Source organism: Camponotus vicinus, unplaced genomic scaffold, assembly GCF_025532165.1.
Source record: "Camponotus vicinus isolate PSW18456_S1 unplaced genomic scaffold, iyCamVici1.0 SCAF_3, whole genome shotgun sequence".
Classification (NCBI taxonomy): Eukaryota; Metazoa; Arthropoda; class Insecta; order Hymenoptera; family Formicidae; genus Camponotus; species Camponotus vicinus.
The window spans coordinates 23,523,302-23,541,308 of NW_028141967.1; the positions used below are offsets into that span (position 1 = coordinate 23,523,302).

General features: G+C 26.3%; 4 protein-coding genes across 6 annotated transcripts in view; 3 read left to right on the plus strand and 1 right to left on the minus strand.

The window, feature by feature from the left end:
- The window catches only part of Atf3 (Activating transcription factor 3), a 27,584-nt gene extending 19,008 nt beyond the window's left edge, over positions 1–8,576 (plus strand). Inside the window, exons 3-4 of one of the 2 annotated variants that reach the window (XM_083095022.1) lie at positions 1,562–1,701; positions 3,742–8,576. In XM_083095022.1, coding sequence (XP_082951148.1) covers positions 1,562–1,701; positions 3,742–4,188 — 587 coding nt within the window. In that variant the 3' untranslated portion in view covers positions 4,189–8,576. The remainder of the gene's footprint in view (positions 1–1,561; positions 1,702–3,741) is intronic. The other variant, XM_083095024.1, reaches the window with a different exon arrangement.
- LOC145969156 (protein transport protein Sec61 subunit gamma) lies at positions 8,241–9,729 on the minus strand. Of its 2 annotated transcripts, none has more exons than XM_083095027.1 (4): positions 9,578–9,729; positions 8,893–8,999; positions 8,660–8,762; positions 8,241–8,576 (listed from the first exon to the last, which is right to left on the minus strand). In XM_083095027.1, the coding sequence occupies exons 2-4, from the start codon at positions 8,984–8,986 to the stop codon at positions 8,567–8,569; spliced, it is 207 nt and encodes a 68-aa protein (XP_082951153.1). In that variant the 5' UTR covers positions 8,987–8,999; positions 9,578–9,729; the 3' UTR covers positions 8,241–8,566. The 2 variants fall into 2 exon arrangements, with proteins under 2 accessions (XP_082951153.1, XP_082951152.1); XM_083095026.1 differs by having other exon boundaries at positions 9,498–9,672.
- A 744-nt stretch (positions 9,730–10,473) lies between these two features.
- LOC145968480 (ecdysteroid-regulated 16 kDa protein-like) lies at positions 10,474–13,976 on the plus strand. Its single transcript, XM_083093970.1, has 4 exons — positions 10,474–10,612; positions 11,774–11,887; positions 13,185–13,366; positions 13,587–13,976. Exons 1-4 carry the CDS (start codon positions 10,528–10,530, stop codon positions 13,668–13,670), a joined length of 465 nt encoding a protein of 154 aa, XP_082950096.1. The 5' UTR covers positions 10,474–10,527; the 3' UTR covers positions 13,671–13,976.
- Positions 13,977–14,356: 380 nt separating this feature from the next.
- LOC145968304 (NPC intracellular cholesterol transporter 2 homolog a-like) lies at positions 14,357–17,781 on the plus strand. Its single transcript, XM_083093686.1, has 4 exons — positions 14,357–14,515; positions 16,828–16,941; positions 17,097–17,278; positions 17,559–17,781. Exons 1-4 carry the CDS (start codon positions 14,428–14,430, stop codon positions 17,640–17,642), a joined length of 468 nt encoding a protein of 155 aa, XP_082949812.1. The 5' UTR covers positions 14,357–14,427; the 3' UTR covers positions 17,643–17,781.
- The last annotated feature ends 226 nt before the right edge of the window (positions 17,782–18,007 follow it).

An 18,007-nucleotide genomic window follows, 5' to 3' on the forward strand; every position in this document is an offset into this window, starting at 1 on the left:
CTGTATCTTAACAAGCAAAATTTGCGAGCAGAGAATTTCTCTTTTCAAGTGTGAAAACTCGCGACTTTTTTTATATAAGCGAAATGGTAAAAATAACAATGTCGATTTTATGGAAAAAAAAAAAAAAAATTATGAATAAATATGAGTAAAATTTTTCTTCTTTGAAAAATTAAGAAATTAAAGGTATTTAATAATATTAATTTGATTTAATTGGTACTATATATTTGTAATAATAATTATTTTTTTTTATATATCTTTTTTTATTTTTATTCTCTTTTTCTCTTTACATATTTTTTACATATAATTACTTTTGGATATTAATTTCGGATTGTGTGAAAAAATAATTAATTGTGACATTTCTTATAAGATGAAAAATGAATTGCATGATAAAAGAGAGAGAAAGAGAGAGAGGGGGAGGGAGAGAGAGAGGGGGGGAGGAGAATCTAGACTAGATTTGACAGCGAAATTTGCATTCATTTCACCCACTTTATCTACATTTAACGAACAGCAGTGGGTGACACTGTTGAATGTTCGTCCCGCTGGGTAATAAACGCGTTTTCTCTCTCTTTCTCTTTCTCTCTCTCTCTCTCTCTCTCTATTTCGTTCTTCTTGCGTTCACTTTGTGCACAGCGTAACGCATTAAATTGCGAATCCTGTTCCTTTCAAATTGTTGTACGGGTTACGTAATATGTACGCATATATGTACATATATACATACATATATACAAGAGGAGAATCATTATCGTAATTACTTTGGCGGTTTTGTTTTCGCTGATCGCATTGATCTGTTATACTAATTGCCAAATTAATTAGTTGAAATTAAGTTGATTCTCAAATGTAGAATTTGCGTAGAATAACACTTTGATAAAAAACGGATTGTATATCGTGTAAGCTTTGACATAAATAATTCTTAATTATCGCAATTTAGTTTTACGAAGGTCACGAGAATGTCCTTGTACATACCGTGGAAATGTTAGCGATCACTGTCATTTTCTATGGTAGTAATGTATTATGCGTTATATTTTCAAATCTACTCTCCGGCGGAAGTCTACAATTTATCGTAATGTTAACAGACATACGAAATAAAATGTGATTATCTATCACTATCTCATGCTACATAATTTATATTTATATTAATATGTTCGACCTTTCTATCTTTTATAAATGAATATGATTTCTCGATTCTTATCTATTTACATAATACAGTTATATTTCAAACTAATGATACTGTTATAATATTTTTTAATATACACGAATAAAATTTTATTTCTTAAATTGAATTAAAATTAAGATATATTAAAATTAAATTTTTTTTTAGTTAAATTAAATTTTTAAATGAGAAATATAAGAATTTTAAATTTAAATGATATCTTATTTTATATTTCTTAATAAAATAGTAAAAAAGGGGACACCATCTTTTCTCTCCCCCACAGCGTGTAATTTCTAACATCTTTAAGTACTCCAATGGACTTGCAATCTTTGTGTATCGCGAGCAAACGCCTTGTCGATATATTTAGGAGCAAAGTTAATCAATGAGAATCAATTAAACTCCCTTGGATAGGGCTGAAGCTGACACTGCAGACGAAAAGGCGGGCGAATAGCAGTGGCGATGACAGCAAAAAGAAGACGAAAAAGGAAGACGGCAGCGGCGCCGACGACGAGGAAGAGGATGAGGTGAGCAACAACAACAACAAGAATAGTGTAAGTAAATTTCGATTGAATTTCGAATTTTACTCACATTCAGAGACGATAGAGTTAACTTTATATACATTTGGTGCAAAAATAAGAACTGCCAAAGTAAAAATTAATACCTTGTAAGCAATGATTTGTCTTTAATTCCTTGAGATGTTTTTGATCATTTTTTGTAATCTTTCATATTAATTAATTAATTAATTATTAAATAAAAATTAATAATAATTAATAAATATAATAATTTCGAGGAATTCGAGATTTGATATCAATTTTTTTAGAAATTTTTGTAAAATCATAATAATTACTCATGATAATTAATGTTATTAATTTTGAATGAAAAAATACGAAAAATGTAACTAAAATGGACAGTTTGCACGGAATGAATATTTACGAATGTATATCTACACAATCCCATCTTTCTTTATGTTTCCTAGCGATAGTTCGGAGACGTCTCTTAATCCCAGACGTGGAATCTTTTCGATCCTTCTTGTGTCCTTGACTGTCGTTGCGACTATTCGCGTGTGTGAATAGATTAATTCCAACAGACTTTGGATCGTTTCGACAGTTTCGATATTCGTGAATTTACATGCTACGCGCAGGATCGTTTGTGTTTACGACTTGAAGTGCATGCTGCTAAAATTAGCAGAATCTCAAAACGCGAAGAAATAACGCATTCGTATTTTAATCGTTACGAATCAACATTTGTAATCGTAAAATATATATTTTTAATTCTGTTTCTCAAAATTTATTTTTATTTCTTTATTTTGCTGTATTTATTTTTTATTTTTAAGCAGATTTAGTTATAATTTAGTTATTCATTAAATAGAAAATACGGAAAAATAATAATAATTTTATACAAGATAGGATATCTCTATCTTGTAATATAATATCTACTTTGTACATAATTTATTAAAGTTTTGTGCTAATTGAAAATAGATTGTCATTGATATGTTTTATTTTTGAATAGTATAAGTGTGTGAAATAAATTATTCTATAGAGAATTTTGTACACTGGAAATTTGGTAAACGGTTTCGATCAGATATTGCAATAAAATTTATTGTAGCTGAAAAATGTCAAGGCAAAAAATATATATCTCATGATATATAAATGAAAAAATCTTAAAAACAACATTCAAATGGAGAATTAATTCATGTCTTTGGCACATATGCTTCATTCAAGTATAAAACATAAATTCAAGACTGTTATTAGTTTTTTTATTAGGCAGGAATAAAATTTTTTTTAAATTAAATACAAATTTTGCCCTCTCCCTGGAATAAAACATTGAAGTATTATCACGACAAGAATTTTGATCGAGTTATTGATATTTCCCGGATATTTTTAAAGTTATTTCTAAAGTTATGACTCGCGGAATTTTATAAAATATATTTTTCTTATTTAAGAACTGAATCAGAAATGATTTTAGTTGAAAACTTTGCTTAAAAATTTTGAAAATGTAAAAATTGAGAATATATACTCACATTTTCTTGTCATATTCAAAGATCAAGGCAAATTTTATTCAAGCATTGATTTTAATATCTTTACATAAATTCTTGCTATTGCTCGTGAAAGTGCAACGAATTGCAAACGATTAACATCCTTTCTCATATGACTGGTCGTTTTCATTCAGCGGAAAATAAATGAATTTTTACGAAATATGCGACTCATGTCGATTGAAACTGTAGAACCACAAGAGTCTTCGAGAACTTCAAAATAAAGATCAAAATATGAAATCTTAAGGACTGGATTATTCTACAATTTCCTGACAAGAAAATTGAAATTTCAACAAAGTTCTTCCTACTCCTAAAAGAAGATAGAAAACGAAAATGTTGAAATTTTTAAGAAAATTAAAGAGATCCAAAAATAATTTCAAACTTTTTTTAATCCTTCTTTTAACACTTCAAAATCTAAAGATATCCAAAATTCCGAATCTGAAGAAACGGAATAGAAAATTTTCTAATGACAAAAAAATGAAGATATCCAAGAAATTTTCTCTCGTAAAAAAAGAAAATAAAAGACGCCAAGATCGAAAAAAATTCTTGTCATTTGCAGCTGACACCGGAGGACGAGGAGCGACGACGACGGCGACGCGAGCGCAATAAGATCGCGGCGACCAAGTGCCGGCTGAAGAAGCGGGAGAAAACGGTGATTCTCGTGCAAGAGTCCGAGATCCTCGAGACGCAGAATCACGATCTGAAGTCCCAGATTCAAGAATTGGAGACTCAGAGGCGCAGGCTGGTCGATATGTTGAGTCTCCACAGTCCAACCTGTTTGAAGCAGGGCATGGACACGACATCTTACCAGCAGTACGCCGAGCCCCTTCAGCTGCCAAGCTATCAGGAGAACTTCGTGCAACAACAGCAACCTCCGCCGGCTCTGAATCAGCCGCAGAACTGTGTGACCGAGTATCCAGTGAAGGTCGAGGAATACGAAACCGATTTTTATCGACAAGGTAGCCCCTTTGTGCCGGCAACGTCGGATGCTGGTTGCACGGTTTAGCAAAACGGCGAATATCGTTTTTTTCACCGTTTTTTTGAAGGAGAGAGGATCGTCGAGAAGCTCGGAAAGCGTACATAATAATTTTTTGAAGTTTCGAACGTATGAAATCGATACCATAATTTGTTTTTACCAACATTAATCTAATTTTGCCTAAATGATATGGAATTTTAAAAAATGTTTAAGAGATTTAAAAAAGAAATTCTTTTATTAAATTGTAAAAATATATTAGATATATTCTTTTGTTATATAGTTCCATAAATGCATAAATGACAAAACTAAAGGATATTAAAAATGATAAAAGTCAATCGGCGTTAATAAAGATAAATCTTTTAGGCAGAAAAATTCTCAATCTTGTGGTTGTTTGATAATTATTTAATTCTTTTTATATTTTTACTATATTCATATTTTTAATCTTTTTAAGTGATAGTAATTTTAATTATGATTTGAAAATTAAGAGTTTCAGAAAAAGTCTGAAAAAAAATTCTGATATTTTTTATGTAGAAAATTCTATATTTCTATATTTTGTATTTTTGATATCAATTTTATGTTATTATTCCAATTTATTTTAATTTTATACACACAATATGTCATATAAAATTTCATTTTATGATTAATATATTTTGAGTAATATGAATGTATAAGAAATAATTGGCGTCGTGATGACTAAAGCAAGATTATATGCATTCCATATACGAGATATTGCAGAACTAAAAAACTGGATGGTGATCATATGACTTTTTCTCTATTCTTTTAAATTTAATATTTAATTTTAACTTTTTTTATACAAGCAATCCGTGCTTCTCCTCGTTAGTCTCTCTCGATCGTAAAAGTCCGTAGCTTGTAAGTCGATTATTATATCGTAAACGCGAACAATGATTTTTATCTTTCGTCTTCCTCATCATTCATCGATCTTCCTTTCCTCTTTTTCTCATTTCATCTGTTTCTCTTCTTTTTTTGTTAATGAACACTCGTTATACTCAAAAAACGTTCGACGTAGAGAACGCTTGAACATTCCTTCATAATAACCGTACTGTGACATTCTTAAGGCCTTATTAATAATATAATCGATAATGTAAGGTAGAAGAACGGACTGTACCCAGTGATGCTCTCTCGCTCCTTTACAAGAATTAAAAGTTATTTAGAATATTTAATAAAGAATTATTTTTAAAACTCTTTTTCTGTTTATATTAAAAATTCATATTAAATTAATAATTTATGATTAAACATATTATTACTTTTAATTATAGTCATTATATCTATATTAATTAATTAATTTTCTGATTCCATTATAAACATTTTTAAATTATTTAAAGAATATTTTAACTTTATTCATTTCGATTATTAATGTCCAAAACTAAGTTTTGTAATTTTAGTGAACTAAAAAAAAAAATCGCTTCTACATTTTAGTAAAAGCAAAACTTTAAAAGTCTGTTGGTATTTTTGTTTCTTGACGAATACATTATTTCTTTATCTCTTTTTTATGGTTATCGCGCCGACGAAAAAACTAGCGAGGCGAGTGAGCATCGCCAAAGGATATACTGTCGTTAAATAATAAAGAAGAACCGAGACATAACGCGCCTAACATTTAGTAATTGAAAAGAATTTTTATTTGTAAACTACATAAAATTTTTAAAAATATTGATAAAAAACAAAAATTTTTATTTTAGAATATAAATTTTTCTTCTTATAAATTTTTGTTATAAATAATATATTATTATATAAAGTTATGGAAAAATTATAAAATATAAAAAATAAGAGCGTTTTAATTTACATTTATAAAAAAAATTACTATTAGAAAAAATTTATGAAAATGAATTAATTATATTTATTTAAAAAATTTGATATATTTTGGGAATAAGTTTTTAATTATTCTATATTAATAATCTTGAGAATAATTTTAATTATTCACGAAGCGTCTGTCTCGGATTCGTGAAACAGTGAGAAAGTATCCCGGTGCAGGTAAATCTGTCAATGATATTGATTATCAAAAAGTCGATAACGTGCGTTCAGAGGATACTTATAATTACGAATAACGCGAATGATATTTAATATTATGTACGCACGCACATATATTTTATACAAACATAAATAAATATATGAATATTATATAAATATACGTATATAGAATGTCTCAAAGATGGTGTATCATGATGCATTCTTTTCACAATTACATAATATAAATGCAAGAGATTTTATAAAATAAAGCATGTAAAATTTTATTTTAAAAAGATCCTTATATAATATATTAATACATTTATTAATTATAAGAGAATTGAGAAATTTTTTGTTTTTTGTAAAAATAATGACTTAGCATGTTGAGACATTTTGTATATATGTATATGTTATATTCATGCGCAAAAAAGATCGCATAAAATATCGCATAAGTCCATACCATTAATAGTTAACGAACACTTAATTACATGACGATTATTAAATGCTAGATTCGATGAAGAACAGAGAATTACGTGCCTAACGACATACCTCAATTTGTTACCCTCCCTCAGTGCGTTTGCAAATTGAGATTTTACCGCTGTTAACACACACATACACTATTTCTTATTACATCTAGTTTCAACGTTCACATGAAAGATTGTTACATAAAGAAGACAGAAAAACAAAGTAATACCAAAGAGAACTGTGAAAATAAGCGCAACATAATATATATAATTTATTCTGTAATAAACATGATAATTTTCCCAAATTTGAGAGAAAAAGAAAAAAAGAGAGAGCCCAAATATTGTATTTTCTTAAAAGATTTATCTGATATTTTCAAAATCAGAAAGAAAAAGAAACTTTATTTTATTGAAATGTATTTGTCTCCTATAATTAAAAGTTTTTAATTTTTATTGAGCCTTAAAATAATTTTAAATAGTTTTACATCGATTATAACTCTTTGAATATCTTTTTATAAAATATTGTTTTTTATTTCGGCAAACGCACTTTGGGCTACGCTTATAAGATGATTTCTCATGTAATTTTGTACGAAAGTTAGTTTGATCTTTAGCGAAATGCTGGAATATTAAATAACGAAACAAACGCTTACAAAACCGCGGACTAAATGCCTTTTCCTCTTCGGAGTGTTGCCACTGTCAGATTGATAAAACCGTGAGATTTTCCTAGCGCTTTGTGAGCAAAGCAAAGCGAGATAAAGTCTCTCGTGTTTTTTTCTTTTCTTCCTTCGACAGTATATGGAATTTACGAAATTAAGTAAAACCCTAGATGACATTTAATTCGTAAATTGCGAAAATGGCAATCATGTCAATATCACACAGCAGTGTGAATGGTGCTATAGAAATATTATCCTCTTTTTATAGAATTTTTATTAAGTTGCCAGAACAGAGTATTTAATAGTTTAATATACATCTGATTAAATGTCAGAAATATTTAATTTTGAACTTAAAAAATAATATTAAGTTAATGTATATTAAAAGGAAAAATGTGTTAAAGAGAGAATCCGTTAAAAGCGCTTTAATAAATTTATGCTGTATTTAAATCGTAAATTTGCATTGTACGCAACCTCCGCGATTTTTTATATCCCTTTTTATTATTTGAATACTGCCAGTGCTATAATTCTGGATACTGTGGCTTCTAGTATTTAAGAATTTGTCTTCTTTTTCTGTGAACTATCTAAAAATTTTTTTCTTTTAGAAAGTAAGCCTCGCTTTTTGAAGAAAAATTAAGCTGTAAATTTGTAAAAGAAGCTTGCCAAATTTTCACCAACAAAGAGAATTGGCATTATTATATCTTCTACATATATTACTCAGTACCTGGCTATGGTTTTCCATGCAGTGTGACCGTTTTTCCTGCAAATTCTTCTGATTGATATACTGATTATGCGAGCGAGAAGGAAAAACGGCCGAAAAAATTTTATCGTTGTAACCTGACAAAAAATTTTATTCTTTAAATAAAAGTGCCTTCAATACTAAAAAATAATCTAAACTTTTAGAATCCTCTCTTGTGTGTGTGTTAATTTTATTGAAATTTTTGAATCAAAAATTTTAATTTGAATTAGAAATTTTTTCTAATGATAAATAATACATAAAACAGAAAAATCAAGAGTATCGTCTATATATTTTTTCACATCTTTAAATAAGAATATCGCATTTATATTTTCTTAAATTATAAATCTATTTCTCTTATTTCTACGAAATATAATTAATGAATAAGAAAATAAGTGATTTTAGGTTACTATTTTATTATAAAACTCATTAATATATTATGCACACATCTCTCACTTATCTCACTTGCCAAATCAATTCAGTACAGAATAAACATATTTTTGTGTTATAAATAATAGAGGGACATACAACAACGGAAGTAACCTTATGAGACCTTAACAATAGTCTTCTTAAAAGTAACAAGAATCTCAGATTGTAATTTATGAACCTCTGAAAAAAAATGTATAAAATGAATATATTTAAATATAAATCAATATGATTAAACAAAGATATACTAATATTACAAAACTTACACAATGATGTTATTGATTGGAATATGAATTAGCTTAACAAAGAATCCTATAAAGCCCATTATGCAGAAGCCAATCGCAGTGGCAATAGCAATCTTTTGGAATTCTGCAATTTATAAAAGTACAAGTTATGACTAAAACGTATACTCATGTTTATATAGTCTGTTATTATTTTTTGCTATTATTGTTTTGCTTTTATTATATTATAGCTGTTTATATAATCAAAATTAAATTACCTTTGCGATCTGGTTTGGTACATCTTTTGACAAGTCGAATACTGTCCTTGGCAAACTGACGACCAGGTTCAGTAAGCTTCTTAATTTGATCCATATCAATTGAGAATCTGCAAGAAAAAAAATAGAATTTATTAGAAAAAACAATTATGTATGCTCAATTTATCAAATAATACAGGTATTATTAAAAGATAAATTGTTAGGAATATTCTAAGCTTTTGATTAATACACTGACTATATTCTTTGTAATATTATTATAATACTATCACATTTACTATACGATATAAAAATATTTATTTTATATTAAATATATACTTTCTTTTTTATTTAACATACAAATTTAAAAATCAGCTTTGCACTAAGTTAAGCAAGATTTAGGTTATAAATTTTTATATGTATTTGTGTGAGCAAGATTGGTGAATTTATAAAATATCATCAAATTTATGCCACGGAATACGATGCACCAAAAATATTTCATTCAATATATAGCTACAGAAATAGCGTTTTGGCACTTTAATAAGGTAAATAAGATGTGGGTTATACATGTCAGAAATTTCTCACACAGGAAATTGTATATATTTTGTGATATTTAGCGTAAAAATATTTACCAATATAAATTTCACGAGAGAAATAAAATTTGCACCAGAATGAGAGAAGATTACAAACAGGAGAGAAATACGGCACTCACGCGTCTACTCAAGTATGTTGCGATATGTCTTGTGTCTTGTCAATGTGTCGTTACGGGATATTTTGTGCGAATACTTGAAACGCTACGTGGACGATGCGCTGTAAGAACGTCACTTCCTCACGACTGATGCTGGCATCGGGGCGCTGCGATCTTTACATTCTTGTGACGCGGGAAACGATTCAAACTGTTGCGATACAATTTCACTTAGAGCACAGTAATATATTTTTTATCTGAAAATTAAGAATTTTCATCTGAATTGTTATATATATATATATATATATATATATATATATATATATGTATATATATATATTTCTATTATGGTATAAAATTTGTATTTCAAATGTTAACAAAATAAAATTTTTCTATAGAAATATTTAATATTATAATAGAAAATATTTCTAGAAATATTAGAAATAATAGAAAAAATATTTAACGTAATTAAAAATATAAATATTAATAATTAAAAATATAATAATATTAATAATTAAAAATATAAAATTATAAAATTATAAAATAATTAACATATGTATATATTTATACTATGATTATGTTATATTATGTCGCTTTTATATATTTGCGTTATAAATATAAATTTATATTAATTTAAATTTATATTGAAAAAGATATAAGATTAACATATTTTATCTTTTATACCAATATTTTTATTATTATAAATCAAGTATAATCTATAATATTTTTCATTGTAATCATTATAAATAGTATAAAACTATCATTCCATATCTATAAATAGTATAAAACTATCATTCCATATCTACCACTAATAGTATACCATTTATTTATGGAACTATACACAGTAATAATCTCACTATCATTAATCGTAATGAGATGAATTGTGTTTTCGCATTGGATAAGCGCGATCTTATAAATTTAGACGCGCGAATCTCACGCAGCCACATTAATATTCACGTGGAAGTCGTGGAAGCAACATGACACGAAAGGATGTTGGTTTTTCGCTATTATGCGTCCTGTGCTGTATAATATCTTCTCTTGCTTTCGTTTTCGAAGATTGTGGTAAGTTTATTGTGATTCTAATCATTTTTGAGAATTTGTTTGTGCAAGATCTATAGCTATTATTATTTCCGTAAGAAATATTTGATTTTTTATTATTATTTAAGTTTTAATAATTAATTATGAAATTTATTACGTGTAAGCACAAAATAGCATTAAGAATGACTAAAGACACTAATATTTTGTTTTTATATTTTTTATATTTATAAAATGTCATACTAAAATTGTAGCATGTCCTTTTTGTTATAAATTTTTTGGCTAATGTAAAATCGACATTTTTTTTTAACCACAATACCAAGGTATTAAAATATTTTCCGAATAATTAATTATGTAAAATAAAGACATTCTATATAAATCTAGAAATTGAACTTTAGAAAAATAAGTACTTTAATAGAATTTTAATTTCAAATTTAATAGCAAAGATATATAAATATTAAAAATTATAAAAATTGCAAAAATAGAAAAAGAGAAATAATTTCGTCTTTTGTTATTTAAGGAAAAATCATCTCTAATTTAATTTAATTTTTTCTAATTATTTTAGAAAGTTCTGATAAAAACCATTATTTGAGATTTAAAATTGATCAAGGCAGAAATATTATATTTTATTACTCCTAAAAAAATTGTTAAAATAAAACATATAAATTTAATTATTAAGTAATTATTTTTTTTTTGAAAAAAAAAATAAACAATTAAATTGTCTTATTATTAATTTTGTAAATGATAAGAATTTTGTAAAAATTGCACGCAAAGATTTCTGTTATAGGGTATATATCAATTATTCTGCTTTTATCGTTAACCATAAGTTACAGAAAAAAACGTTGGAAGTTCTTAATTGAGGATGTAATATCGGAAGTTATTAGCAATATTACATGCAAAACCACGATTTAATTATGTAGCACGAATGTTTGTTTACGCGTTACTTATAGATTACATGTAATCATACCACCTGTAATCTTACATTAGATAGTGATGCAAGAGATGTGATTATAGCAAATTGATGATACAAAGCAAACGCCTTCACACAATGTGTTTATGCAGAACATTAATTACTTATTAATGTTTATTAACTATAGATATTAAATTTGTCATATATTTATTGAATTATTTGCATTTACATTAAACATTAAAATGATTCGTACTATATTTATTTTAAATCAATTCTAGGTTCGGAGGTGGGTAAGTTTAGTGACATAATAATCTCAAGCTGTGACCCATCTGAAGAAAAATGCTCAATAATTCGTGAAAGCGAAGTACATGTGTCCATGAAATTTACACCAAGTTAGTATATTAAAAACTATTGTATACAAATTTATAATTTATAACATAAATAAAACAATAGAATAATTAATTCTACAAGTTATTATTATATCGTTATTCATATTAAATAACAAAATATATATATATATATATATATATATATATATATATATATATATATATTATACTATTGTAAATTTATATATATTATTTATATATTAGAATTTATTTATATATAACATTTTATATTACATATTTTATATTACACATATTATAATTTATTTATATATTACAGCTTTTTTAAGTGCACCAGTGCGCACTAGTGCATTTAACTGAATTCGCTATAATTTATTTTTTGTCCTTGCAAATATCTCGATTTTTCTTTTGTTTTTTTTTCTCATTTCACCTGTTTTTAAAATTTTTTTTTCTTAACTCTCATTATATTTAAAAAATATTCGACGTAGAGAACGCTTGAAGACATTCCTTCATAATAACTGTATTGTGACATTCTTAAGGCTTATTAATAATATAATCGATAAAGGTAGAAGAACGGACTGTATGTGATGCTCTCTCGCTCCTCTACACAAACTATTAAAAATTATTTAGAATATTTTAACAAGGAATTAAAAAAAATTTTTTTCTCTTTATATTAAAAATTATTTATGATTAAACATATTATTAATTTTAATTATATCGTTAATTTTCTGATTTCCAAAATAAAAATTCTCAAATTATCCAAAAAATATTTATAATTTTATTCATTTTGATTATTAATTTTAGAAAGTTATTATAATTTTAGTATTATAATTTTACTTAATTAAAAAGAAAATCGTTTCTACATCTTAGTAGAAACCAAATTTTAAAAGTCGGCTGATATTTTAGGTATGTGATGATACATTACTTTCTTTATCTTCTTTTTCTTTATCTCCTTTTTACGGTTGTCACGACGAAAAAAACTAGCGAGGCGAGTGAACATTGCTAAAGAATGTCCTGTCGTTAAAAAATAAGTAAATAATAAATAATAAATAAGAACCGAGCACAAAGTTAGTAAAAATATTATATCTCAAATAATCATCATTTTCAAATTTGCAAATTTTATGTTACTTTTGCAAATTTTATCTTATTGCAAAAGTTATGTAATTTATATGCTACTGAGAGAGAAATATGGATTTTTATTAAAAAAAATTTTAATTGTTTAATTTTAAAAATAATATTAGTAATACTATTTTATTTTGAATTTTTATTTAATATTATTTTATTTTGAATTTCTTTGTGTGCTCATATAGAAATACATCTAACTCATTTTTTTTCTTTGTAGGCGTAGATGTGAAGAATGTTGAAGCGAAAGCATTTGGTGTGTTACTCGACGTGCCTGTGCCTTTTCCATTAAAAAAACCTGAGATCTGCAAGGATCCAGATTCTGGGGTTAAGTGTCCTTTGAAAAAGGATGTGGAAGTTGAATACAAAGTGACGTTCTTTGTGGAAAAGACAACTCCAGCGGTATGTGTATCTCTCTCTCTCTCTCTCTCTTTTCCTCTTCAAACTGTTAATTTATCTTTCTTAATTTATCTCTTGATATTTTTTTAAGATTCTGTTTTAAATCTTTTATTTTTTATTTTCTCATACGTTTTATTTTATTTTATTTTAATGAATTTCTTATTTAAAAATATATTTTTTCCCTGTACCAATTTAATAACGTCTTTTTTTTCCTGCTTTTTAGCTAAGTCTCGAAATTATGTGGGAGTTTAGAAATGAGAAAGATGAAAAGATAACATGTATAAAATTCCCGGCAAAGATTAAGTAAAACGAAGCATTTTTATGGCATTTTTATGGCAACTATAATGGATTATTGCGCCCCAATAAGTGAACACGTTACCAGTTTTTATACAAAAAATATAAATCCCGTCATATTTCTAACGCACGTCGACACAAAGCACATTTATTAAAATTATAGAATAAATAAATGACAGAGGAAGATATATTTCTATAAGATATGGAATATTTTAATAACAAAACTTTTCAAATATATATAAATCATACTTAATATATGTAGTATCGCAGAAATAAAAAAAACATAAGACACGTTTTATCTTTTATGCAAACTCAAAAAATAACAAGACATTTTATTACTAATATATCATAATTTCAAATATAGTGCCATTGTTCCTTATTTTTTCCTTAAATTATATGATTCTTTGTCTAAAATTATAAGATTCTTATTATATATATTATAAGATATAATATTATAAGATTCTTATTATATTTAATTTCAAATAATATTTTATTCTTTAAAAAATAGGATTAAAAAAGGAGTTGACGTTGAAAAAGAAATAGTGAATTGTTAAGAAAAGAATAAATATCTGTTGTGCGCGATCGTGAAAGTCATTTATTTCTTCCGAGCGGTAGCTCGGTTGGTACTGACGATATCAGATCAGTGGCGCTGAATATTGTCAGGGGATGTGGCGCGCTTTGCAACGCTTTATATACGATGAAGCAACGCAGTGGCGTTAATAGCCGTGCGAAAGTCGTACAAGTAGCAACAGCGTAGACGTATCAGCAACATGAACCGATCAATGAGCGGCGTGCTTGCGCTTCTATGCGTTTTGTATTGTTCTGCGTTTTGTCTCGCCGTCCACTTCGACAATTGTGGTGAGTATATATGCGTTTTGTGAAACTTTAATAGTCTTAGGAGAAGAGAGTTGTATACTATTCGAGCATGTTGAAAAACTTAGGAAATCGAAATGTAAATTATAAAGAAAGGCCAATGACAGAACTAAAAATACAGTTCATATATTGTCAATATTCATGTATACATACCCTGGCGAAAATAAATATCGGAGCGTAAGTCGAGTGTAAGGAAAGAGTAACAGAAGTGTAAACGAATTAAGCTTCTAGGAGGCGTAAATTGAAACAACGAAACGTAAATGAAGCGTTAACACTTACGCTCCGATATTTATTTTCGCCAGGGTATATTATTATCGAGGAGAGTCCTAAAGTGAGAATCGTTGGTTTTATATAATATTTTGTAATTTTAATTTAATGTATGCATACTCATATGTTTTTACATCAGCTGTTTTGGTTGTTATCGGTCTTTTTTTCTTGTTTACATTTCGATTTATATCCTCTCTCTTTCTCTCTTTGAGCCTTTGCAAAATTCATTTTAATTTGATAGAAAATTTGAAGCGGGATTACAAATCCGCGTCGTACGAAATTATAATTATTAATATTGTAATCGATATTAATGACCATTGCAGTGCTTTAAGAATATTATATCTTCAGACAATTGTTTATATTGCACATTTAGAATTTTAAAATCTTGATAGGAATGCTAATATTATTGTAATGGAGAAAGAGAGAAAGAAACATTCGTACGAAATTAGATATATTAATTAACGTCAATTATAATCAGCGTTGGTAACAATTATGATGGCGTTGGTAACAATTATGATGGTAAAAGAGCGCTATATTTTTCAGGAATTTTATCATATTTATCGTATTATCACCTGATAAAATATCATAGAAATATCATATTATTTGAAGAAGATAAAAATCAATTTGAAGAAAGAAAGGCAGTAAGAAGATCAATTCATTTTAATCACCATTCGTAGAATTTGTTTTTTTCTTTATTAGCCTTTCCAAAGCCTCATGCACGTTTGTTTGAATGCAAATAATATACGTGGAAGTGAAACTGATAGATCTAATTTGAATAAGAGTTCAGATTTCAATGGAGACACGCATGAAGATAAGCATGCGTATAGATACTATAACAATAAGTATATGCACGAATGATTTTTATAGCTTTTTTATGACAACGTAAATGCATCTATTGTCATAAACGCGTCTATTACTATTTTATTGTATTATTGTATGTATCTATGTCATAGGAAATTAAGTCCCCTTCGAAGAAGGTAAATATTAAATCCCGATTATTACGAAATAATTATATTTGCTACTTTTATTTAAATTTTATATTTTACTTTATATCATGTTTTTTTGCTTCAATTATTTAATTTTTTATATTTAATTCATATTTTATATATATATATATTTTTCATCTTTATTTTATTTTAAAGATGGAAATACAAGGAATTTTTTATTTTACAAAAGATAGTAAAAAATGTATTGTTTGATTGTATAATCTCCAACAATCTTTTGTAGAATAGCATTATATCATTTTTCTTTAATAAAATGCATCGCATTTTTGTCTTGCCGTATTTTTATCATCTTACCGCATTTTGTCTTATCACATTTTTGTCTCCAATTGTAAAACTGTCTCCCCTATTATATTATTATTTCATGTATGTGCGACCTGTCAAAATCAAGAATGAAAATATGTGTAATGCATATTCTTATTATATCATTTATTGAAAAGAGACTAATGATGACTTGTGCCCGCGTGTTATTCATCTTATTCCAGTATTATCATTCGAGATAAGAATGTATAATACAAATAACAAAGTTCGGTGTTGATCATCAATACTAGGAATTTATCTTTAAAGAATTTCTTATTTAAGGAAATTTTTTTACTGAAAATGTAAATTATGTTTTTTAAAATAGTAAATGTAATCTCATACATATTTCTGAGAATTTTATTGATGATAAATATAGTTAAATTTCTTGAAATTTTATTATAAAATATTTTTTATTATTACTAAAAATAATTATAATACAATTTAATATAAAGATATTATTATATTATTTTTTTAAATCATTTATTATATAAATTTATATATATAAACTTAGATGTGTAATTTTATTGCATTATTGCAAATAAGGAATACAGTCTCTCTCTCTCTTTTTTTATACTATTTATTTATTGATATATGTAATATATGCTTAGCATTTGTGATAAATGTAAAAATATATCTGTAATATATTTATATATTACGTGTTAATTATATTTACTATACTTATCTAAATTTTGCTATAATTTATATTTACTTTTTTCCATTCTACCCTAGGTTCACCATTGGGGAAGTTTACGGAAATATCGGTCTCGGGATGTAAAGAATCGGATTCACGCTGTGCTTTAGTGCGTGGCACTAACGCATCGATAACTATTAAGTTCATACCGAGTAAGTAATTCTAACTTATGTTTGAAAAATTAACCAATATATATATCTATTTTTTCTTTTTTATTCTAGATTTTCAATAATAGTTAAAAAATATTAATAGTTACATATATAACCCTTATCTATTCATAATGATTATTCGCAAATTTTCTTTGCAGATGAGGACATCAATCAAGTCGATGTACGCGTATATGGCGTATTGCTTGATATTCCAGTACCTTTTCCTCTAAATAATCCTAATGCATGTACGGATTCTCATGATGGACTCAAATGTCCTCTGCATAAGGATCAAGAGTATACTTACACAACTTCACTGTTCGTGCAGAAAATATTCCCTTCGGTAACTAGCACATTTAAAATTTATATTTACTTTTTTTTACATTTATACTTGCTATTTCTATTTCGTAATTTAAATTTGATTTAGATTGAGATATATTTAAAATTAATCTATATATATTTCTTTCGAAACATGTCAAAAAATTTTATCTTTACAAAGTAAAAATTTATAAGATTTTTAAAGTCTGTTAATTAAAAGTTTTATAATATAATAAATCAATTAAAAAATGTTTCAATAATTAAAAATATAATTAAAAATATATCTTTTATTATTTTTTCTTTAGGTGAATGTGGATATTAAGTGGGAATTGGTGGACGGAAATGAAGAGAAAATAGTATGCATAGAATTTCCAGCTAAGGTCAAGTAATTCAAAAAATACTATTTTAAATAAAAACATTACTAAAGACGAATTTGTGTCAATTTTAAGATAAGATAATAATATGTTATTCAAACTTAAATATTATTAAAATGTATCTACAAAAAAATAAATGATGATAAAATGAAAAGGACCTTTTTAAAAATATCGTTTATAATATATAATATACATGTATACATATTTTATAAATATCAATTTTTTTAACAACAGTTACATGCAATTAAAGATTATTGTAAATAAAAAATAGAGCATTAGACATTATTTTGACATTATTAATCTATATTTCTTTTATTAGATATTTTCTTTATCAGATTTTGATTAGAGATATTTTTTATATTAAATATATATATTCAAAA